The sequence below is a fragment of the Colletotrichum scovillei genome, assembly GCF_011075155.1.
Source record: "Colletotrichum scovillei strain TJNH1 chromosome Unknown Contig00010, whole genome shotgun sequence".
NCBI lineage: Eukaryota > Fungi > Ascomycota > Sordariomycetes > Glomerellales > Glomerellaceae > Colletotrichum > Colletotrichum scovillei.
Window position 1 is genome coordinate 3,269,633 of NW_023336268.1, and position 22,012 is coordinate 3,291,644.

Consider the following 22,012-nt stretch of genomic DNA (forward strand, 5'->3'; position numbering starts at 1 on the left):
CGATCCTTTTCTAAGTCAAACATCATCGTGAGGGACTGGGGCCTGATAAAAGTTGGGCGGGCGCAAAAAAGGCCAAAGCGAGAGATGGGAGTAGAGCGAATTCCGGTTGAAGCAGTGTCTGCGTGTGTATCCAAATTTTGTACCTGCTTGAGGGTGTATAGACAATGCTAGTCTTTCGATGCCTACCATAAGTGTCTCTGGATCCTTAATTCCGGATCACGGACGACAACTTTCCGCGAGGGCCGGATCATAGAGCTTGAGCTCAGTCAGGCCAAGCGCTTAAGCGTCGCGTAGGTTTTGTAACTTAGCCCTCGCCGCGGCGGGGCCACGGAAGCTTTCCCCAGACAACTATAAGGACGAAAATCAAGGTCGGCGGAAGATTTGAGCGGTGGACATGACAGCAGAGGTGTGTGAGTGAATGTGTGTGTGTGTGTGTGTGTGTGGATGCAGGCTGATGATGGTGTGGGTGAGATGAGTTGGCTCAACGGGCGGCAGTTGGGACCAGAAGCGAGGCTGTATTGGGACAAGAGGAGAGCAAGGCTCCATACGGCAGGGGTATTTGGTCGTCAGGAGAGAGGCCACGATCCGTGATGCAGGTTGCGAGGTGTCTTGGATGGGTGGTGTTGAGGTGAGGTCAAATTGAGCGGTGAGACGACGTGTAATGAGGGAGGGAGCGTAGAAGCATGTCAGAGAGACCTTGGAATGAGATCGAGTCGGGACAATTCCTGTCAATTGTCTGATGTTCTGATTTGTGGATAAGAGAAAGCATGAAGTCGAGATAAGCAATCCAATTGTGACTTGTCCGGCAGCGCAGGTGAAGGGATCCGGGGAAAGGTAATTGCAGTGGACTGACAGCTGCGAAAGGCATGTGTCGAGTCTGAGCGTTGCTTTCCGACCAGCCGTGAGACTTCCTTGCTGAATCTACCAAGCTTTCGCAGCTACGTCTCTTGTAATAGCCCGCAGTCGCATGTGGAGAAGATTTGGAGTAGTAGGGTGATTTGTGATTATTACTGAAAAGTGACTGGAGTGTTGCGGAGATGGGTGAAGAACCGGTAAATGGCGATGTTGGAATAACGAGAGAGATTCCGGCCCGAAGCGACGGTGCAGCTCAGCTGAGCTGATAGATTGTCTGCCATGTAAGCCCGCCCCAAAGTAAGCGGTGACGAGGGGAATGAGGCTCCAATGCACGTCTACACCGCCGTAGCAGTATGCGATATGACGGAGACTGCTATTGTACGTTGAAAATTTGTCGCTTACTCTCCTAAGCTCAACGACACAACACGTCTTCTTTCGTTTCCTTGGGTGGCCCAAGTCTTCATCCATGTTTGGCACGGTGAGAGACAGAGTCAGTCGGGACCAAGGACCAGGATGCCGGTTTAACAATCACATGCTTGGCGTGGGTATTGTATTCATACTCCAAAGATGATTGAGGATCTTTGCCAAACAGGGGTTGATACTGGGATCAACTGACAGGGCCGCATCTGAGCGTGATGAATGGAAACACAAAGGATCGCTATGCCGCCGTGCTGGCGAAAAGACTTGGGATGGCTGGATTGAGTTTGCAGGCCTCGGCGGAATCTTGTCGAGTTTCCGCAGTCTGTACGTAGACTGCGAGTGTGTCGGACATGTTTTCGTCTGGTGTTTTTGATACGTGAAATCTCAAGGTCCTTTTGCGGTCGAACGAGTCAAGGAAGAGGGCGCTAGTACATAATGCCGCCGGTAATGTTTCCGGAGCTGCGTAATTGAGCCAGGAAGAGACTCAGGAGAGACAAACGCTGCCCGTTGGGTCTTTGCTGGTTAGGGTTAGCGCCGGCCGCGTTGGAAGTTTGTAGGTGAAAGGAAGACTTGCATGGCAGGCCGTAGACCAGCTTTGCGTTGCCTACCTTAACCAAAATACGGGTATCTAGCTAAGATCACGATGACAAAGCGATGCGGTCAGTCGTGCAAGTCGAAAGGCAGCAGTGACAACTGACAGCTTGGGGCTAAGCAGGGCTAAGGTAGGTTGAAGGGAATCAGGAAGTGCTAACCCGAGTGCTAGACCACCTTGGGCATATGTAGCTAAGGTAGGTGGCCAGGCTGTCATTCTCTGGCTTTGGATAAGGTGGATGTATCAAGGATCAGGATGAGATATAGACCGAGAGACAGAGAGGCCAAGACAAGCTTGGCCGGTTCCCGATCCCGAGGCGAGTTGTGACCGAAACACTTGAGTTTGGGTAACTGAGATGTGCAGCGTGTAATGGAATGGAGCTGCAAGGTGAAGTCCTGTACAGTACCTACCTACCTAGTAGAGTACCTTGAGGTAAGGTATGGAAGGTAGCCGGACATCTGGGACCCTGCGTGCCTACCTCACATTACGCCTGCGCCTGCCGCACTTTGCTGCACCTGCTCCATTGTATTCGCACCGCGGCACCGCTCCTGCACTTTGCACCGATGAAGCGATGCTGGCGATCCCGTGGCGTCCAATGGCAGGCCCCAGTTGGGTCCGTCAGGTTAAGATTGAGAACTTAGGAATGCGCAGATGCAAAGCTGTACCTTCCACGTGAGCTCTGAACCTGTCAAGTCTGGCTGAACGGAAGGCGCGAGTGACAAGGTCCTGGACCACTGTCCGTAAACCCCGGTACCTTACCCAAGGTACGGGCCTGAGGTGAGGTACCTTAAGATAGGTCCGTACGAGAAAGAGCCCCGCATTACCTCATCCCCTCCTTCCCGACTCTCACTCGTGCGAAACCAAACCCCAGACTGATGCGCAAACTCGACACTCGAGAAGGAAGGAGCCCTTCTTGGTAAGATGGGATCCTTATTTTCCATCGCGACGACAAGACGAAATTGACAAGGTCTCCCATTCTCTTCTCCTCACTTGCCCCGTTCATCTTCCAAGACCCCTACGATATGCCGGGAGCAACAAGCAACTTGTGTGACTTGGGTTGTCTGGGGGCGGTCAGCAACTCAGCATGCGCCTACGCCTGCCGCCTGCCTCGGTCGACACCCAGGTACCCTGCATCTGAATACCTGGAAAGGGAAAAGAAGGAAGAAAAAGAAAAAAGTCCACCAGGAAACGACAGAAACACCGAGAGTCCGAACGGAACAAGCACCACAAGCCTCGATCCCCCTTTTCTGTGCCTACGAAGTACACTACTCGGCCGATGGCCGTGGCAGGACACCAAAGTTATTGGAGGTACTCCGTGCCTCAACTCGTGTACGGATACAGCTCACGTTTTGCCAAGCAGCTATTTTCATCCACTTCACTCACTGCCGTCCTCGCTCCCGTCATCACCAAGTATCGACGGGGTATCCTCACCCGCAAACCCCAAGCCAAATCGACTTTGTCTTCACCTCCATCTCCATCTCGACCACAACTCAGCGAGCTGTTCCGGCCCTGTAGTGGAGCAGACCAGGACCTTGCCCGAAGCTCGAGAACTTTCAACTGCCTGCTTACAGAGCACATGGGGAGGCGATTGACAACGTCACCAGAAAACCCGCCTTTTTTCGTTGCCCGTGCCATCGTCCTGCACCACTGCATTGCACCTCGGCCGTGCACCGTTAATGGCCCCCAGTCGAAAGTTCCAGCCCACGCGCTGGAATGCTTCTGGAAGATGTGGACAATTCTACCCCTCGTTTGAATTCCTTCCACTGCGCCAAGTCACATCCTAGCAAGCCTGCCACTCGCGGTCCAACTGGGTCTTTGCTTGCAGCCCTCTTGTCCGCTATCCACATCCGGCCGACAGGGATACTGCTTCTTTCCGATCAGGGGGGACACCGAGAATGGACTGCTACGGTGCTTCTCAGTCCAGTCAGCTGCTTGCGGTTGCGTCGGGTTTTGGCCCCCCGATTTTGTCGAGAAGGGAAGAGGAGAACAACAAGACAACCCTGGTTTCCCACCGTCGGGTCGGGCAACAAGAGACAGGAGGAAAAAGAAAGCTGACCCAGGTCAGGGACATTGGGCTCGGGATTTCTTGGAACGTCGAGAATCCCGAATATCTGCTCAGGAACCCGGGACGCAGAGAAAGCACTGTTCCCTACAAGGCTACAACCACCCATGACCGCAACGGAGAACGTGCGGAGTTTATTTGGCTCTGTTATGTATGCTCTGCCCTACTATTACTCGCCGCTCGCGGGGAGGTTTGCCCGACTTATTCGCGAATAGCTACGCCGTGAATTACTCCGGTACGGTACTCGGTATCCGTACACTGGGGACGGGGTTATTCTTGAATTTCTTTCATAACGACCGGCCGGATAATCTGTCTCAAACCGCCTTGCGATTCATAATCGCGACTTTCGGAACTTGACCCTACCCTAGCGCCTGCAACCCCATTACCTTGCGGCCCGTATAATGCCTCAGTCAGTTTCGTCCCCTCCCCTCTCAATTTTGGATCAGAGACGTTTGACGGAGCAGTTGCACCACAACGGCGCATCTACCTACATGAGCGTCCGCAGCAGCTAACGTGCGGACAAACCATGTTGGACATGCCTAGAAACGAATCAACCACTCGCAATTCCCGGCATACCTGTGCCTCTGCGACCCCTACTCCGCCGCGAGTCTCTTTTGGATGTTAGCGCACCGCTATAGAGCAACGCTTTACATACGAAGAATTCATCGTCTCCATTGAAATGTCCCCATTTCCCAGCAAGGCTTCAGACTCCGTCCCCACTGGCACGCGACGACAAGACGGCTCAGACTTATTACACACAAAGTAAAGTGAGAAACAATGAACAGCAAACCATAGGAATTCGTCAAAGACTCAAAAAAAGACTCAGGAATAGCTAAGATAGGCTGAGATTCCGTTGGCCACGGTGGGTCTTTCGAGGTTCTAGAGCGAGTCAACAGCCCGGCCCCATTGTCCAGGTCGTCCCACGTCTTGGTCTCCTGGGCCCGGGTCTCTCGTCCATGGTATGGTGGTGTTTCCTCGTCGTAATGTCTTCGAGTCCCTGGTCGTTCGCCAGTACCCAATCGCAGTTATGTCCGATATCCCAGTCCCGAGCTGTCGGCAGCGACCCAAGGCCAGGTACCGATCATCTACGGAAGACCATCTAAGTGGATGAAGCCCACGATAATCGTAGGGAAATATTCCTCATCTACCTTATTGTGTACTGTGTATGTCACGGGGGTTGTTTATTTTCCCTGATGTGCCCCGCACATGAAGAATCGCCTTGACTTTTTTTCTCCCCCTCCCCCCCTCTCCACAGGGCCGCGTTCATCCCACTCGATGAATGAAGGAATATGTGATGTGGTAATAACTAGACTGAGCTTGCCGTGGCCGCCGACCCGTTGAGGTTCTCGTCCTCGTCTTTTTCTGGTTTCCCAAAAATCATCTTCAGCCACTCAGCATTGAGTCATTACTAGTGCGCGTGTCATTGTCAACCACCATTCTCAAAGCCCCATTGTTGATTAGACGTATCGAGATTCCATCGTCTCTGCCAGGAATATTGGGGTACCACTGCTAGCATATGGGACTACGCGGTAGCTCAAGACGTCGTTCACCATCTCCCGTCAGGCCCGCCGTTGGTTCCCATCGAGTCTGGCCACCAACTTCAGACTCAGACTGGGTTGCTTTACTGGCTAGCATCATCAACGACCAGCCACACCAACTGTGAGCCGTCCCATCATTCTACCTTAGCCTGGTGGGCAAGACCCCAGAAGTCGCCAACACGTCCATCAGCATCGAAATCGCCCTGCATCGCGTCCGGCCGGGACTTCCCACCCTTCTCATACGACAACGAACCTGCGCTTTCCGGGAACCCCGCCCATCGTTGCTGCTTAGTCTGGGTCTGCGTCTTCTTAGCGTTCGTGGCAACAGCTCTTTGAGAGAAGAGAAAGCAGATCACTTATTGTCCTCGTCCTCGTCCTCATCCTCACCAGTGAATAAGGTACCTTACCACCACTGTGTGTAGCAAGCGTAGTAAGTACCTTACCCTCCGGTGGTCGCTCGCTCTTTTCCTCTCGGCATCTCATCGCAGTCGCACTTGCACTTACTTGCCTTTACCTTGGGGATCGTGGCTACTGCATCCGCACCACACACCTCTCTCTCACACCCACTTATTCACACGCCCACTTTGGACTCGCCTCTGTCTCTCTTACACACTCACTCTCATTTACTCTTTCAACTCACTCCTCACTTGCTGTTCTTTTTCCTCACACGCATACACACACAGGAGAGGCACAAGGTGTGCGCGCACACACACGCAACTTATTATTGCCGTCTCATCCATACACCTTTTTTTTCGAGAACCACCACCTTGATTTTTATTTTCCTGCTCCGACTCGCCGTCTTCAAGGCTTCCTCTTTCTAATCACTTCTCATTCTCTCAGCCTGCGATTCTGCCATCCCGCGTGGCACCAAAAAAAATCGCCCCCAAACGGAAGATCAAAGTGCAACAACCGACCCTTGCTGGGGTTCCCTACGACTCCTTACAACAGACGACACAGCCTTTCTTTTCTCTTCCCCCCCTTCTAGGCCTGGGCGTTGATTGCGCTCATCTCTTCATTGGCGAAACACAAACACGACCCGGATTCGGCCTGGGGAGAGGGAGTACGTCATGACATCCATAGTAAGTTTGTCTTCTCTCTCAGTGTCTCTCCTTATTGCTGCGTATTGCTGCGTTACGCTGCCTCTTTATCTTTTCCCACCACCAAAAAAAAAGGGCCTGCCTACCCATTTCCCATTTCCCATGACCACACACCTCGGCCAATCTGGATTGCAGCATTTCCTGCTGTCCCTGGCCGTCAAACCTGACCGACCGTCGTCATGTCATTGGAGAGAGCCGCTCGTTCACCGCCTCACCGCTTCCCGCATATCAGTGCACATCCCCATCCTCCCCGTCTTCCCCGTCGCTCCCAGACACTCAGACAAGCCCGACACGAGACACCGGCAATCAGGATAACATCCCCCACGACCGGGGCCCTGCCTGTTGCAACCGGCCTCACCTTGCCCAACTTCTCTACTCATCTCATCCCATCCTATCTACTCCCATGTCTCCATACGCCTCTACGGAGTACGGATACTCGTCCCCTAATTAGCCACCCCTCCATCTTGTCCTCCCCCATCATTTCCAATGCCCAATTCTTATTCACCACCACCCAGACCCCCTTTGAACTTCCCATAAGAAAGGGAGACTGCGCCGCCATGGCCTCTCCCATGCACCCTCGCCCTATTTTGCCTCTCACACGTATAACTCTACCCTCGGGCGCATGACACGACTCGCTCCCATATTCTCTCGTCTTCTCTCACCTCTACGGCTGATATAAGCTGTTCCTATACCTTCTCGCGCCTCTCCCGGCATTGTCATGGCTGCACTTTTTGCTTAATATTTCTTCACCCTCCACCTTTGGCAGAGTATCTCTCTGTTGCCAAACACACCCAACTCCCAAGGCTGTTGCACTCTCACGATGCGTGTCCCGTCGTTTGAGCACACCTTCGCCACTCCTCGCGAACACCCTGCAACCATGAACCAACAACCACCAGATTCGCTGTCGCTAATGACCGGCCTCCAGCTATGTCTCGCTCACTACTGTGACCAACATGGTCCGACCCCGCTTATGGTCACCGAGGGCCTGCCAGTCCCATGCACAACATGCTTCGATGATGGCACCGCTGGTTATGCCGATCAAGATCAGCTCCGACCCCGGACCAGCGCCCCAGCACCGGCTGGCTCTCTCAACCAGACCGTGGCCATGTCGGATGCGCTGCGCAAGATGCACCTCAACTCGCACCGCAGTTCGTCTCTGCCGGCTTCCGAAGCTGAAAACCAGATCCAGCGCGCCGCTATGCTTCGCGCCTCTTCAGCAAACTCTACCACGAACTCGCCAGCTTCCCCTCTGTCTCCCTCCGCAATCGAGACCCCACCCGAAAGCCCCCGCCGGATATCGGAGCAGCAGCAGCCACGACGAGATTCGAGTTTTCGCCGAACCTACGACGACTACGTTACGAAGCGCGCCGGCCCTTGCGAGAATTGCGCGCTGACGCTACCACAACGACAGGGCGGCAAGGATAAGAACGACTTGAAGGCTGAGCGTGGTCCCACATTGCGCACCCGCGCTCCTTACGCCAGGGTATACGGACAGGCATCGCCGCCTACTTCTCAAGCATCTTCTGCTAGCGACACAGATGGAGAAAGCCAACCCGAACGAATGCACCGAAGGGCAACGGGCTCTACAACAACGCGATCGAGCATGTCATCGGGCAGGCATGTCGGCCACACACATTACCTCGACTACACCTCGACCCACGAACCTCTCATCCCGGCTTCCTTCTCGATAGTGCGATCCTCGTGTCTGCGAACTCTTTCACTGGAGACACTACCCCGCGCCCCGGCAAACCCAACCCCCAGTGCATCGCCGCAGTCAAGCAACATGCCAGCCTTTGTCACGACACACAGCGCTGGGGCAGCAGCTTCTGGTGGTCCCATATTCTTCGGCGATCCAGTCAACGGCTACACAACAGCCTACATCTTTCGCATTCCAGATATGCATGCTCGCGGCCACAAGCGTGTGTATGCATTTCTGGCTCTTAGCACACACAAGGAGAGACTGGCGATGAAAACGTTTGGTTTCATGGCTGCCGCTTTCCGTGATCTTGCTTCATGGATTCAGCAGTTGGCGGAAGCTGAGGCAGAGAAAGCTGCCGAAGCCAGCCCCCTTGGAGGCCCGCAACACCACAGCTCTTATCCGACGATGATCAAGCCTGAACGCGAAGGACAAGACCGTGGTGGCAGCAGCTTCCTCACGGGAGGTGGCGGCTTCTCAAGGAGAATGGGCGGTGGTCCCGGCGGTGTCTCACTCAAAGCTCGAGGCCTTGCTGAACTTGTCGGCATGCCCGACTTCTTTATTGACCTGCATGCCAAGTTTGTGAAGCTTATGCTCGAACTTGGCGTTGCGCTGAGCTCTTAGGAGCTGTAATGGTCGCAGCACATATACGTTCACAACACAGAATCGCTGCCTCTGTCATTGACTGGGGCAGTAGAAGACGCGATTCGTACGAAACATATCAACATACGAATCACCTACAACTATGATGCGGCGGGCTTAGGCCAGCCCTCAGATACGGTAGCCAGAACCAAAGCAGTAATGGGTAATGATAATCCTAATTACCTTGCCCACTACTTGAAGAGAGAGGAGGAGGGGAGAAAAGGAGGGGAGGAGAGTGATTTCAGAGGGACGACGGATATACCCCACAAATGAGATGGCCGGCATCTCATTTGCATCAGGACTTTTTGCATTAGCGAGCGGCAGCATCGCTCTCTTATCCATTTTCAAGCGGTTTTCACGACTAAGCAGGCAGGCTGGGCATGACTTTCATAGACTTTGGGATCCCCACCTTTCTTTCTTTTTAGCCATGGTTTCATGATTCACGGGTTTTTCTTCATGTTCTTCCTTTCCCCAGATTCGCCTCGAGAGTTAGCGACATTAGACTTCACAACGGAAGCTTCCAGGCTCACGTCTGTGGTCAAGAAAGAGATCACAGAGGGAAGGAAAGGAAAAAGGGATAATGGGAAAAGGACAAACGGCAAACAAGGGGGAAGAAGGGAAAAGATTCCGAATCAATAGATGGGGATTATCGGACCCGGAAAAGTATTTGGGGAAAAGGGTTTAGCAAAATCCAGAATTATTACCTTGATGAATTATACTCTTTTTGACATTGTCAAAATCCATTCTGGTTCATACTTGATTTGCGACCTGATCCACAAGAACAGTAGAGAGGACATCGACGTATAATGGCAATGAAAGTAAGGTAAGTAGTTGCAGTATACTTTATACATAGTCCATAATGGGAGGGCAAAAACCCACATGTAGGCCGACTGATACGGTAATAAAGATCGAGAAGGAAAGGTGATATGTGATGTAATCCTTTGTTCCTATCAAGTTCCTTATATCGGGTGGAACCTCCCTCCTCCCCTCCCTCCCCTCCCTCCTTTCGATAAGGTAGGTGTGTTCCGGCCGGCAATCCGATTTGAAGGAAACCTGAAGTTCTCGGCTGCTGCCGAGCGGAGTCCCGGTGTGTGTTTGACGTTCACTACCGCTCGCCGCGGACGACTGACAGCCAACGACCAGCCCTCTTATATCTTCATCTGGGGGCAGTTTATTTGGGCCAGTTCAACTTTTAAGCACTTTTTCCATTTCTAAATCTTCGGTATCTCATGTTTCTTTCCTTTTCTCTTTTGCGCATTTTTGAACTCTCACATAGATATTGACACACGTTTACTCATCATTTTCTTTTTGAAACAATATGAGCTATGTAGTCGAATCATCGACACCAAATCTTATAATCCAGCGCTTTTATATTTCCCTCTCTGAAATATGCCGGGCGGCTCACGCTCTGGGGTATTTCCAGTTTCTTTCCCGATACGTCTATTCAACCTCACTCCAGCTTTTGTTCAGTGAAGCGTCTAGGTTGCTCTCAGAACTTCCGCTCTCCCGCTTCCCTTCCAAACAAATCGTCGAGAGGGGCTCGGAGGTAGTCGAATCTCGGTGTTGGCGTTCGAAGAGGCACATGTAGTTGAGATACAGTCTTACAAAGTCTGATTTATGAGATCCATAGAGCTCAACTGCATACTAAAGGGCCTCTGGTGATACTGGCGAAATTACAGACAAAGGGAAGCACTGCTTTAGGTCACAGTTACGATCACACATTTCCCAGCACACGAGTGAAACGGGTTTGAAAAGCAGGTTGAAACATGGTGGCAGCAACGCAACTTCTTTATCGAGTGTATTGTATTGTACAACGCGACGCCGAGCCTCGCTCCCCGAAGCCTTGTAAAGTCTATCCCTTGCCTTCCCGGCCGTGCCTTTCGTGACATTACATTGCCAGCCTGGCAGCGAGCTCTGTTCGTTCCCCCCACGATGCGCCGTTTCCGCCTGCGCCTTCTCCCTTAGAGAGAGCAGTCGCTTATTTGTAGAAATCAAACTTGTTCTCGTCGCTCGTGCCCTTGACCTGGCTTGAGTAGGCATCCTCCAAATCGCTCTGGATGATGTTGTAGCGGTTCTTCCGCACGGCACGGAGACCGGCCTCCTGCATGATGGCAGCGATGACGGCACCACTGAGAGGGTCGTTGCGAACAATCAGGGAGTCCATGTCGACCTCGGGGGCCAAGCTCATCTTGCTGGCAATGGTGGAGAAAATAAGACGACGCTCGCGTCTGTCTCTCAAGCTAGGGAACTCGATCTTTCGGTCCAGACGACCGGGACGGAGAAGGGCGGGGTCGAGGGTGTCGGCTCTGTTCGTGGCCATGATGACCTTGACGTTGGCGGTCTGGTCGAAACCGTCCATCTGGTTGAGAAGCTCGAGCAAAATACGCTGAACTTCACGATCGGCACCCGTCTGCGCATCGAAACGTTTCGTCGCAATGGCGTCAATCTCGTCAATGAAGATGATGGCGGGGGCGTTCTCGCGGGCCATGCGGAAGACATCGCGAACCATACGAGGACCCTCACCGAGGTACTTCTGAACAAACTCGGAGCCAACAACACGAATGAAGTTTGCCGTCGTGGAGTTCGCCACAGCCTTGACCAGCATCGTCTTTCCTGTTCCAGGAGGGCCGTAGAGCAAGACACCGCGAGGGGGGTCGATACCAATCTGCTTGTAGAGGTCGAAGTGCGTCAATGGCAGCTCGACAGCCTCGCGGATCTCCTGCTTCTGCATATCCAGACCACCAACATCGGCGTACGTCACATCGGGCTTCTCGTCGGCGCCAAGCATGGCAATGGACGAGTCGGCTTCGGGGGGGAGGATGTCGACGAGGGCGTTGGAGTGGCGGTGGAGGGCGACGGAGGAAGAGGGCTTGAGCTTCTCGCGGTCGAGGGTGGAAAGGATGCGGACGACATAATTCGAACCCGTGGATGACTGTACGATTCCGGTGCTATGATGAGTTAGCATTGTTGAGCTCGAAGCGGGAGCTGTCTGCGGGGGTCTGCATACTTCTGGTCGATGGCCTCCATAAACTGCCCAATCACCAAAGGAACACTCTGGATTCGCTTGATCTCCTCTTGAGCTCGGACAAGCTCGCGCTTCAGACTCCTACGCCAGCGGGTCAGCAAACCAGATGACACGCAGTGATCGTGCGAGTATCGAACCTCTGCTCATCCTTGATGTACTCCTCCTGCAACTGAATATACTCCAGTTGTCTTTGCAACTTCTTCAATGTGGCATAGTCATCACCACCTTCCGTCGCGATGCCCTCAAAGTTCTCAATACTAGGGATTGTTGAGGGAGCTGTCTTCTTGTGAGGGGCGACTTGGTTGGCCGGGTTTTCCACCAAGACGTCACCCATTGTGTCGTATATTTGCTGGGTATTAAAGGCGTGGAATAAGGGGTTTCGTTACTCGAGATGCCTCGAAGTTCGTAGAGGATGTGAGTTCGCGGAGGATGGGCGGTGTCGTTGATGATGGCAAGGTTGTTGATTTCAAGCTGGGTGGTGGTGGTGCTTGCTTGCTCGAGCTTGGCTGTAGGCGTCAATCGGATACGCATGCAGCGCAGCCTCTCAGCCCAGCCCAGCTTAGTCAGGAACCTGGTCGAAGCTTCGAGGTCACGTGTTGGCGGGATATCAGGCAGGCCCCCACTGGACACTCTTTGGTTGATTGATTGGCTCAGCGGATGACTTGTAGCAAGGCGAAGTGCCTGCAGCACGTTACCCAGACTGGAGGCAGCGACGACCTCCGATTGGCCTCAGGTGGGGACGCCTGCCCCCATGTACTGTGGAGACGGCACTAGATCCCTGCCATGATGATGTGAGGGTCTCTCCCGCAATTCCACTGTTAGAGTCGTCGGTGAGTGTCACCGTCGGTCCTTAGCACGGCCTGCTACTCCGGCACCTATCTCTTATCAACCCCCCCATGGGATGATGTGTTCACCGGCCGGGTGCCTCGTTGGGCCTTCGTCCAGCAAGCCGACCTAGCACTGTACAGTCACAGGCACTCCTTCTCTCCATTCTCGTACCTTTAATCATACTTCTGACTCCTTCAACATCTGCTTCACTTTGACGCTGCACTGCTTCTCTACCATACATGACCTGTTTCCCGGTGTGCGTTCTCTCGTGCTTCTCCTCGATCTCTCTGACTGCTTTCAATCACTCTTGAACTTTATCGTCTCATCTTACTTGGGGTCTTCCCTCTGTTCCCCCCCCCGAAACTACATACATCATGTCGTCGTCAATTGCAATCCCGATGACCCCGTCGTCGGCCAACACATATCACCACCACCAGTCACCCCAGGTCCGGGGTGCTGCTAGCTCTTCCTCGTCGACATACTCCAGTTCACCTCAAACATCTTCCCCGACTTCCGTTCAGAAGCGAAAGATGGTCCATGAACGTCGTCCTAGCCTTCTCAGTAAGTCATCCCACTTTACTCTGAAGCTACACAGCCCGGGCCTGCAGCCTTGCCCGACATGCCTGTCTCGGACTCTGTACATGTCAACTTGGGACCTTTGCTCACATCACGGACAGGCTCCGCCTTGTCGAAGCAGGAAAGCACCGTTATCAACATCGGCGAACCAAACGGAACTCCCCGCCTTGTAAGACCACTCTCGTCCACCTCAGGGAACGCATGCTAACAGGCCATCCAGATCACCTACCTCTCCTCGAGCCAGGGCTTTGCGTGGAACCCAGGTGAGTGAAGGTTGTCCCGATCTCTCTTCCCATTACTTGCTGATCACTTTGTTCAGAGATCTTCCTGCCGTCGTATGTCGATTGTGACTACACCCCGCTCGAGAACCGACGGGAGCCCGTACACGAGATTGTCCTTAGCGATGAGGAGATCAACAACATGTTTCCCCAATAACGGCGTCCCTCAGAGACGGCCATGACGCTACACATGAACATCTACGTCCTGAGCGCTTAGACCGACGATTCTCACGAGACACATTTTCTTTCCACAACACGGCGTCCGGCCACGACCTGTACCCCCTCCGACTCTTTTACATCATTTTATCAGACTGCTTTACAAACGAACCACTACGGCAAATGGGCCCATGTTCGATCCGGATACGAACCTGCATGGGAGTACACCAAGTGGAAACACAGTACAAGTCGCATTTCCTTCATCTCCGACATCGAGGAGCTATTAGTGGCACCGGCCTTTGGGAATCATCGGGGGAGTTGGGATCGTTTTGGCGAGACGGGTTTCCTTGACTCAAGTTACATTTCTTATCTGTTTGTTGCCGTTTGCTTTGCTTTTGGATTGGGGCGTTCCATGGGATTGCAAGCACATACCCTCCTCGATCGTGTACTATGCCGCCTTTACCGCGGCTTTTCCCTTTTCATTGATTTTCCTCCCGTTCCATAGTTCAATAAGGTAGCGTCACAAGGACACTATACAAGTCAAAAGCCGTCCGTCACCGTGATTCACACAATGTACTGATTTATGGCGTTCATTTGAGCCTATCAAGCATGTTCCTGTCTCTCTTTCTACGAGAGTTTGGGCAGTAAGGTAGCGCAAGCCAGCCAGGTACCACGTCAGGGTCCACGGGTACCGTCGGAGTAATTGGGCAGACCGGCCGATAACCAACCACCTGTCTTGCAGACACCCCATAAGTGCATGCCTTACTGAGAGCCCAATAGTCACAATCATTGAATAAGTGCAAACAGTATCATGTTGATCTTTGAAAATCGCTGAAACGGGCCTCCTTCAGCTTCTGACTCGAAACCTCAGGTCTCTGGTCACTGTTAGCCCCCCTCCTCCCGGCGCACTGTCGTCGGTGTGGCCTGTTTGGACGCCATTCCGTCCCAGATGGCGTTCTGAGAAAGAGGGTCCAGTTACCTTGGGTTGGCTCCAGACCAGCGGAAGACCGCCAGCACCGCAGGCCCGGCGCTACTGTACTGTACCTTCACCGCACACACCCGAGGACCGACAACGCCATGGCACCTAAACCCCTTCCAAGCAAAGGAAGCTCCGCTTTCGCTGTGGGCTTTACCCGTCTTGGGAAGGGGGGGGAACCCCACGTTTGTGACATGGGAATATGGGTGGTGTAAGTGCGATCGATGATGGTACTTGGTCCTTTGGCTTTTCCCGTTGCTTGTCGGGAACACTCAGAATTGGAAGATAAGTGAGACACGATGTACGCTCTGCGAAAAGAAGAATAGCAAGGCAAGGCAAGGTCTGGGACAAGATGTCCCGGTTCTTTCCCTCGCTGAGCACCAAGGTGTGCCGCACCGTGCCGGTTCTTTCTCACCTTGATAGGTGACACAAAACAGCGTTTACCCCAGCTGCATCAACCAGCTGAACCATCCCGTAAACCATCGCCCCGCAATTTTCTCATTATGAGCGTTCAGCGTACCTCCATGCGTAGTACGTACGGATAAGAAACGCAGTCTTGAAAGTCCTCGAAACTACCCCCTTTGGTTTTGATTCGATGGTGCGGTAAAATCGTCTATCCTCTGTGCTCCCCCCATGCAAGTCCGTCCCAGTCTCGCAGTCATAGCGCCGAGATGCATCAACCCAGACAGACGGACAAGGGGACGGACGTCCAGCAAGAATGCCAAGTTCGAGACTACCTACCGCCGTTCAAAGTAGGAAAAAAGAGTTTGGGCCATTTTGCCTGCGTTGTGCCACCTAGACAGGCGCTCTTTAGTCTGTACGACATAGCATATTCGGTTCGGCCGGGAAGCATAAGTTGTTGGATGAATGTGTATGGGCAGGGAAAGTTTGTGATGCTATTTTGAACATGGTAGCCCGGCTAGTGCCGCAAACACACACACACACACCGTGTCCCGACACCGAACCGGTCGTCATTCTTCATGTCTCTCCTATATTGACTATCGACGTCGATCCCTTCTCGCCCATCCCTCTGAACAAGATCTGGATCGTGGGACCGCTGCACCTCGTGACCTTGGCGGATGATCCCATACCTACTGTAGTGTAGGTACTCTCTTTCTCCCCTTGCAGCATTCATGCAATGCATGAGGGCAAAGCTGTATGTAGGTAAAACTAAAATTGGAGAGGGTTTCTTTTCTGGTGATGCTTGTTCCGCACAGTGCCCCCGCCCATCCTTTCCTCTCAAAGGTGAACGGAACAGGTCTACCTTACTGGTCTGTATTCCACACCGAACCATTCGCTGACCCTCTTCGGAGCGACTGTCCGATCTCGGCAGTTCTCGGGGTTGGGTCGCTGGCGTTGCATTGGGATCGATTCAGTCATTCAAGGTCGGTACCTACCTGAGGTACCTACGTTAGTCTGGGGAGCGTCACATGCTGATAGGGAGATAAGATAGAGATACACTAGCCTCTGATAAGGCTAGCTGGATGTTGGGAGGAGCACAGGTCAGATCGGACGACGGGCTCGACGCGCGCCGATGGGGGGACCACTGACCGGGGTGAGGTGGTGTCGAATGGAACTGGACCGTCCCGTCGTCAAGCAAACCAGGCGCAAGTAAACATCCACATCGAGGACAAACACATCCCACCACGACTCGACACCCCACCACCCACGACGCGCCAACAAACGTCGTGAGACGAATCGAACTCGAGGAGTCTCCCCCTCCAAAAGGGGCAATTAGGAACTCTCAACACAGACCGCCCTTCTCAAACCCTCTAGGATCCCACTCGAATGTGTTAGTGAAGAAGGAAGAAAAAGAGTGAAAGAAAAGTAAGGCCCTAAAAAGGAAGAAGGGGAGAGGAAACGGAAACGAGTAGACAAGTATGGAGGACGCACATAGGAAAATCGAGCTACAGTCCCGCGACGACCTCGCGTACCTGCTCACCAACGTCCGGCGCGCCGCGCAGGAACAGCTCGACAATGCGTTCCCGCACATCGAGGGCAGCAATGCGCAAGAGGACGAGCTGCGGGCGCCTATTGAGCGTCTAGTCAACGAGGTAAGCCCGACGAATTCCGCCTCAACTATGCCGTGCCGCAAAATCTCGCTCTCTCTCTCGTGGTAACGGCCTGTTGGATCTTTGCGTTTGTGTTCTTCCTCGAGGCAGAAGAAAACGAACCACACCGATCCCCAAGATCCCCCGCTGACATCATCTCTCATAACACAGTACATCGACAAAACATTCACCTACGCAGCCCCAAACCTCTCTATAAACGGCATGGACACCGACCCGTCAGCCTTCCTCTCCAACAACGCATCCTCAGACGAACCAGAAGAAGCCTACGAACCCTGGGACGCCCGCCTCCGCCAGCGCGTCGAAGACCTCGCGCGCGAAGAAGAAGACCTCCTCAACGAAATCGCCGCCCTCAAAAAATCCGTCCCCGGCGCCATCGCGACAGCCGCCACGAACGAGTTCAAAGCCGCCGCGGCAGCGGACGAGGCCGCCTTCGAGGCTGCTAAAAAGTTGAAAGAGGACGAGGCGAGGGAGATGGAGGCCGAGGTGCTCCCGCTCGAGGCGATGGAGAGGAGGGGCGAGGTGAAGGAGGCGTTTGGGGGCGCGGTGGGCGGGTTGGGGAGGTTGAAGAAGACGATGCCTGCTACTGTTGCCAAGATGGAGAGGGCGAGGGTTGCTGGGGAGTATACTGTTACGGAACGATCGTGAGGGAATTTCACGAGAGTGGGATTCTTTTGCATTGTAGGAGTTGAGGCGTTGGGAACTTATACCACAACAGAGGGCATCCTGCCAGACGGCCGATGACCCATGGTCAGTGCTTATTATGTGTGCTGATTGCAGTCTAATAAAGTCTGGGAAGCAGAAAGACGATGGTCTCTTGCTTTGCGAAAATGCTATTCACTGGGGTCCACTGATCAAAATGAAAGTATGTATAATGTGAAATAGCAAAGGTTGCCAGGATCAACACGTGTATGAGCGGTTCTAAGAAAAGATGCTCTTGTTTTTAGGTAGCCACCCCCATCTTCCACCCAACCCAAGTGTCTTTCTTCACCTCAAGACACAACACCACATTTGTCAACGCCTTCTCTCTAACTGCTCATCCGGCAGCGCCACTCTCAAATGAACAACCTCAATTCCAATGCACGCAATTTCCTAAAAGGGCAACGTTTATGCCGCAGCAGGAGCCTTGGCGTCAGCAGTAGCAGCAGCCGCAGGAGCAGCACCGCCGGCAGCCGGAGCAGTAACGGTCTCACCGCCCTTGTTCTCAATGACGTCGCCGCCGGCAGCAGCAGCGGCCTTGGCCTCGGGCTTCTGCCACCAGGGCTCCTTGGTCCACTCGGCCTCGTGCCACGGGCCGGCGTCGCTGAGCTGGCAGCCACCCTGGCACTCACACTTGCCACCAAGAGACTTGGGAAGGTTCTCGGCGGGAATCTGGTTCAGAAGCTCCTTCTGGTAGCCGGAGCCGAGGATGTTGATCTTGGAGACGGTGACGGGGTCGAGCCAGCCCTTGACGACGGACCAGACGGTGGAGAAGCCCCAGGGAGCGTTGATCATATAGAGCTTGCCGAGACGCTCGGGGTAGTAATTCTGGGAGACGACGGAGGCCTGCTTGACGTAGCTGTAGACCTGGGGGACACGGGTGATGGTGACGCCCTTGAGGTCCATGATGGTGCAGCACGTCTCGACGAGGTGGTTGGACTTGCGGGAGCAGGCGGGGAAGCGGGGGTCGGCGCACTTCTCGTACTCGACGGCCAGGTTGGTCAACATGCGCTCGGCGGTGGTGATCTTGTACATGGCGTTCAGGTCGATGCCACCAAGCTGTTCAACGTAGACGGGGCGGCCATCCTGTGAAGTAGTGCGTTAGTGTGTGACTCTACCGAGCAAGTTGTCTCTTTCCTAAGGCGGCGTACCTTATCGGTCTTGTGGTAGTACTGGGGGTAAAACTTGAACACCTCCTCCTTCTCGGGGTATTCCCAGGTCGGCACGGTGTTGTCAAGCTTGGTCGTTTTCCGCCAGGTCTCGAAGTCGACGAACCTAAATCGTATTCGTCAGCTACACATTGCACGATCTGATGTGGAAGACAAGACACCGCTTACATCTGCTTGGCGAGGTTGACATCGAACTTGCGGGCGCGGAGGAAGCGCAGCTATCATCCAGCTGTTAGTAAGCTGCTCTGGATGTGAAATTCGCAGGTCTCCGACAGTTGGGTGTCTGCCACAGGAGGGGAGTGAATACCAGAGTCAGGGTGTCGAGGCGCTTGTCGTAGCCATCCGACTCAAGCATCAGGCGCAGCTGGGCGACCTGGGCCTTCTGCTCGGGGGTGAGGTGGCCAGGGTGACCGTTGGCCGCCGTCGGGGCGACGGTCGGGTAGTCGTACTGGTCGTACTTGGGATCGAGTTCTTGCTGGGACATGGTGGGGGTTTTGTTTTAGGGGTCTTCTCGTTGACGAGGAAAGAAGATCGGTGTAGCTAGAGGGATTTTGCAGAGCCCTCCAAAGCAAGAAAGAAAAGAGAGAGGGAAAAGGCGGGGTGGAGGAGAGGTGATGGGATTCGGAGACAATAGGTCAGCGGCAACAAGTTATTTGTCCTGAAGAAAGTTACCAACCAGGATTGTAGGTGTTTAGGAGAGAAGAGCTGGTTGTGGGGAAAGGTAAGGGAAAGGAAGATCTCTAGCGGGAAAGTAGGGGAGGCTTGAGAAGTCGAATTAAAGTGAACCTGCTGGCAGAATGCCAAAAATCGTCATAGCGACCGGTCCCGCACCGCTGTTGCCCCTGGCTGCCCCTCACGAATTGGGCTCTCCCGTCGAACCTAGCCGGCCGTCTACACCGCACTTACGCAGCTACGGGTACTTCGTACTCAGGTTCGTACGCACCCACGGTGCCACGCCTGCCACGGCACCCGCATCTTATTAAGATACGAAGTACGTATGTCCTTCCACCACAGCCCAGCCTTACGTAATGATCTGGATTCCCACCCACGAGCACCCAGAGCCGCTGTAGATTGGTGCAGTCTGCCACCTCATGCCCAACATCGTCTCAGATCTTAGCTTGCGGGCGTCGTTCTCAATTGTCATGATTCGGTCACGGTCAGCTGCACCGGACCAGCGCCGGTGGTATCGAGATGGCGGCTGATCCAATGGCTAAAACTTTCCTTACTAAGTTTAGCTAACCTGGGATGGATTTCTGACAGGTTGGCCACCAGGGATTAAACATCATACGTGCATAGCTATGCTGTGACGTTGTACCGGTAGTCTGCGATTTTGCACGGCACTAACGAAAACCTCCAAGTTCGCTTTCGTGATCGTTGCAATGCCATAAAGGGGTATCGATAATCGAAAGCCTTCAGCCACGACCTGGAAATTAAATCATCTACGGATACATGACCCTAGTCGTGATTCGTAAGCCTACAGGGCCATCGCTTGAACCGACGGCCCAACGATCCGGATCGTCTTTGTATAAACACATAGCTGCTGGTTTATGCTGTGCCATGAAATTGCGGTTGTGCAAGAAGTGGCAGAATATCATCAAGTTCTTTTTTGTTTGGTATCGAGCTTTTCGCTTTTTTAACTGCCAGCCTTATCCTCGTCCTTTTCCTTCTTGATATCCTTTCCTTCTTCCTTGTCTTTCCGCTTTTGAACCACCTCCCAGTTGTATACTCTCGCGATGGCGACTTCCATAGTCTGTGAATGATTAGTATGCGCGATCGAGCCCGTCTCGCCCGGGTGCCAAATGTTACCGTGATCTGCTCTCTCAGGAAATCCAGGTCCTCCTCGCAGTTTGATAAGCTCGTTTTCGCCGTTGATAACTTGGACTCGAGTAGGGTCTCGGCTTCGTCGACGGGATACGACAACATAACATTGGCCTGTTGTACAGTCAGCCTTTCAAACTCATGGTAGTGTCTACTGCGGAGCAGTCAATGTCATACGCCTAGCCAAATGTACACCTCTTCAGTGGGCGGGATCTTTGCTTTGGAGTAAAGCGTATCGTTCAGCTCGAATGTCGTCTCGATCGGTTCATCATCGTCCTATCTCTTATTTCAGCGCCTCCTGTCAATGAACACATCCGTGAGCGGCTGGTTACCTGTCTGAGCTTCAGAAATCGGACAGAGTCGAGCGTCTTCTGGATATCGGGGATCTTGTCGTTCAGTCCAGCCATCCTCTTCTGAAGATTCAGCTCCATGAACTGGTATTTCCTGCGCAGAAGAACGATGTGTTACCAGCTGTTTCCCATGTGCCTAGCCTGGCCTTGCTCTTCCCGATAGCCTCGTTCGATGCGTCGGACCGAAGTTCTGGCGTGGCATGACCAGCCCACCCGGCGGGCGGGCAAGCGGGCGCGTGGGCGACTCACGAGATCATCTCCTGGAAGTTGCGCATCGTCGGTTCGACATCTTCGCGGGTGGTGACGTAGTCCTCGACCTTGTCGACGAACGGCGCCTTGGGAATACCTCGAGGGTTGCTGGGCGTGGCGTCCTTGCTATGCGTGTGGTTAAAAAAATGGTCAGCTTTGTGCGCGGCAAAGAACGAGGTGGGTAGACATACACAGCCGTCTCCGGCTTCTTTCCCGCTGCCGACATTGTGAAATTGAGCTGATGTTTGCCTTCAGCGCATCTCTCTGATGTTGGTAGGAACTCGCGATTTTTCGTAACGGTGTGGAGGGGGAGCTGCAGTGACGGTACTGCCCAATCTACGGTGGCCTGTTCACCGAGGTGAGGGGTCAAGGTACATGCTTGGTGGGGTAGCTCCCACTACCTTGACCTTGGGCCACGCAGCTGTCACCGCTGACCTTTACAGCAATCACCAGTCTGGCATTCATTATAATAGCATCTCGAACTTTGAAAACAAGTGACAAATGGATACGAATACAAGAATCTCGATTGGTTGTATACACATAGTGAGATTGTGATACTAGTAGACGCTTCGACTACTTGCACCCAACCCTAGCTTGTGGCAGGAGGTCACTTCGAAACATATTGCAGCATAGGGAGAATTCAAGAGCCAGTCTACATCTCGATATGAACTTATAACAAGTGTGGGCTTTGAAAGATGAGGAAACTTGGGAAGGCCTCGCCGACCTCATAACCGCGCTGTCGCGCTTAACCAGCTTACTCATCAAGGTGAACCCTCACCGCCGCCGTAAACGGCTTAGCAACAGCACGCCATGACCGCCCTGCATGTCCCCACAGACAGCTTGCCTTATCTGTGTCTGGGGGGTGGCTTCTTGATAAATAATCTCATTGAGCTTAAACCGGGACAAGTGGTCGCCGA

The 22,012-nt window shown here is 53.5% G+C and overlaps 7 protein-coding genes across 7 annotated transcripts; 3 read left to right on the plus strand and 4 right to left on the minus strand.

Moving 5' to 3' along the window:
• Positions 1-309: 309 nt before the first annotated feature.
• On the minus strand, positions 310-2,082 carry HER10_EVM0012288 (uncharacterized protein). Its single transcript, XM_035483178.1, has one exon. The coding sequence runs from the start codon at positions 1,321-1,323 to the stop codon at positions 922-924; it is 402 nt and encodes a 133-aa protein (XP_035328593.1). The 5' UTR covers positions 1,324-2,082; the 3' UTR covers positions 310-921.
• Positions 2,083-5,566: 3,484 nt separating this feature from the next.
• Positions 5,567-9,504, plus strand: HER10_EVM0006339 (uncharacterized protein). Its single transcript, XM_035483009.1, has one exon. The coding sequence runs from the start codon at positions 7,385-7,387 to the stop codon at positions 8,882-8,884; it is 1,500 nt and encodes a 499-aa protein (XP_035328076.1). The 5' UTR covers positions 5,567-7,384; the 3' UTR covers positions 8,885-9,504.
• A 576-nt stretch (positions 9,505-10,080) lies between these two features.
• HER10_EVM0008773 (26S protease regulatory subunit 6B) lies at positions 10,081-12,439 on the minus strand. Its single transcript, XM_035478282.1, has 3 exons — positions 12,065-12,439; positions 11,910-12,008; positions 10,081-11,850 (listed from the first exon to the last, which is right to left on the minus strand). Exons 1-3 carry the CDS (start codon positions 12,259-12,261, stop codon positions 10,881-10,883), a joined length of 1,266 nt encoding a protein of 421 aa, XP_035328289.1. The 5' UTR covers positions 12,262-12,439; the 3' UTR covers positions 10,081-10,880.
• Positions 12,440-12,855: 416 nt separating this feature from the next.
• HER10_EVM0011397 (uncharacterized protein) lies at positions 12,856-14,307 on the plus strand. Its single transcript, XM_035480830.1, has 4 exons — positions 12,856-13,316; positions 13,433-13,500; positions 13,552-13,594; positions 13,651-14,307. The coding sequence occupies exons 1-4, from the start codon at positions 13,130-13,132 to the stop codon at positions 13,764-13,766; spliced, it is 414 nt and encodes a 137-aa protein (XP_035328521.1). The 5' UTR covers positions 12,856-13,129; the 3' UTR covers positions 13,767-14,307.
• A 2,066-nt stretch (positions 14,308-16,373) lies between these two features.
• On the plus strand, positions 16,374-17,458 carry HER10_EVM0004445 (uncharacterized protein; the record flags this gene model as incomplete). Its single annotated transcript, XM_035474089.1, has 2 exons — positions 16,374-16,795; positions 16,964-17,458. The coding sequence occupies exons 1-2, from the start codon at positions 16,622-16,624 to the stop codon at positions 17,456-17,458; spliced, it is 669 nt and encodes a 222-aa protein (XP_035327895.1). The 5' UTR covers positions 16,374-16,621.
• Positions 17,459-17,719: 261 nt separating this feature from the next.
• HER10_EVM0013104 (CRAL/TRIO domain-containing protein) lies at positions 17,720-19,614 on the minus strand. Its single transcript, XM_035482472.1, has 4 exons — positions 18,986-19,614; positions 18,847-18,896; positions 18,661-18,784; positions 17,720-18,595 (listed from the first exon to the last, which is right to left on the minus strand). Exons 1-4 carry the CDS (start codon positions 19,160-19,162, stop codon positions 17,918-17,920), a joined length of 1,029 nt encoding a protein of 342 aa, XP_035328670.1. The 5' UTR covers positions 19,163-19,614; the 3' UTR covers positions 17,720-17,917.
• Positions 19,615-20,311: 697 nt separating this feature from the next.
• On the minus strand, positions 20,312-21,388 carry HER10_EVM0006777 (prefoldin subunit; the record flags this gene model as incomplete). Its single annotated transcript, XM_035476353.1, has 6 exons — positions 21,287-21,388; positions 21,096-21,221; positions 20,829-20,940; positions 20,674-20,772; positions 20,485-20,610; positions 20,312-20,428 (listed from the first exon to the last, which is right to left on the minus strand). Exons 1-6 carry the CDS (start codon positions 21,319-21,321, stop codon positions 20,312-20,314), a joined length of 615 nt encoding a protein of 204 aa, XP_035328126.1. The 5' UTR covers positions 21,322-21,388.
• Between the last annotated feature and the right edge of the window lie 624 nt (positions 21,389-22,012).

What these genes read in the sequence shown, in the direction of transcription:
- HER10_EVM0006339 (XM_035483009.1), top strand. Translation starts at nt 7,385, where the DNA reads ATGCGTGTCCCGTCGTTTGAGCACACCTTCGCCACTCCTCGCGAACAC.
- HER10_EVM0011397 (XM_035480830.1), top strand. Translation starts at nt 13,130, where the DNA reads ATGTCGTCGTCAATTGCAATCCCGATGACCCCGTCGTCGGCCAACACA. An exon ending in ACGTCGTCCTAGCCTTCTCA is followed by an intron (nt 13,317 to 13,432) that starts GTAAGTCATCCC and finishes CATCACGGACAG; the next exon opens with GCTCCGCCTTGTCGAAGCAG. An exon ending in GGGCTTTGCGTGGAACCCAG is followed by an intron (nt 13,595 to 13,650) that starts GTGAGTGAAGGT and finishes CACTTTGTTCAG; the next exon opens with AGATCTTCCTGCCGTCGTAT.
- HER10_EVM0008773 (XM_035478282.1), bottom strand. Translation starts at nt 12,261, where the DNA reads ATGGGTGACGTCTTGGTGGAAAACCCGGCCAACCAAGTCGCCCCTCAC. An exon ending in TACATCAAGGATGAGCAGAG is followed by an intron (nt 12,009 to 12,064) that starts GTTCGATACTCG and finishes CCGCTGGCGTAG; the next exon opens with GAGTCTGAAGCGCGAGCTTG. An exon ending in ATGGAGGCCATCGACCAGAA is followed by an intron (nt 11,851 to 11,909) that starts GTATGCAGACCC and finishes AACTCATCATAG; the next exon opens with CACCGGAATCGTACAGTCAT.
- HER10_EVM0013104 (XM_035482472.1), bottom strand. Translation starts at nt 19,162, where the DNA reads ATGTCCCAGCAAGAACTCGATCCCAAGTACGACCAGTACGACTACCCG. An exon ending in GCCTCGACACCCTGACTCTG is followed by an intron (nt 18,897 to 18,985) that starts GTATTCACTCCC and finishes GCTGGATGATAG; the next exon opens with CTGCGCTTCCTCCGCGCCCG. An exon ending in GTCAACCTCGCCAAGCAGAT is followed by an intron (nt 18,785 to 18,846) that starts GTAAGCGGTGTC and finishes AATACGATTTAG; the next exon opens with GTTCGTCGACTTCGAGACCT.
- HER10_EVM0012288 (XM_035483178.1), bottom strand. Translation starts at nt 1,323, where the DNA reads ATGGATGAAGACTTGGGCCACCCAAGGAAACGAAAGAAGACGTGTTGT.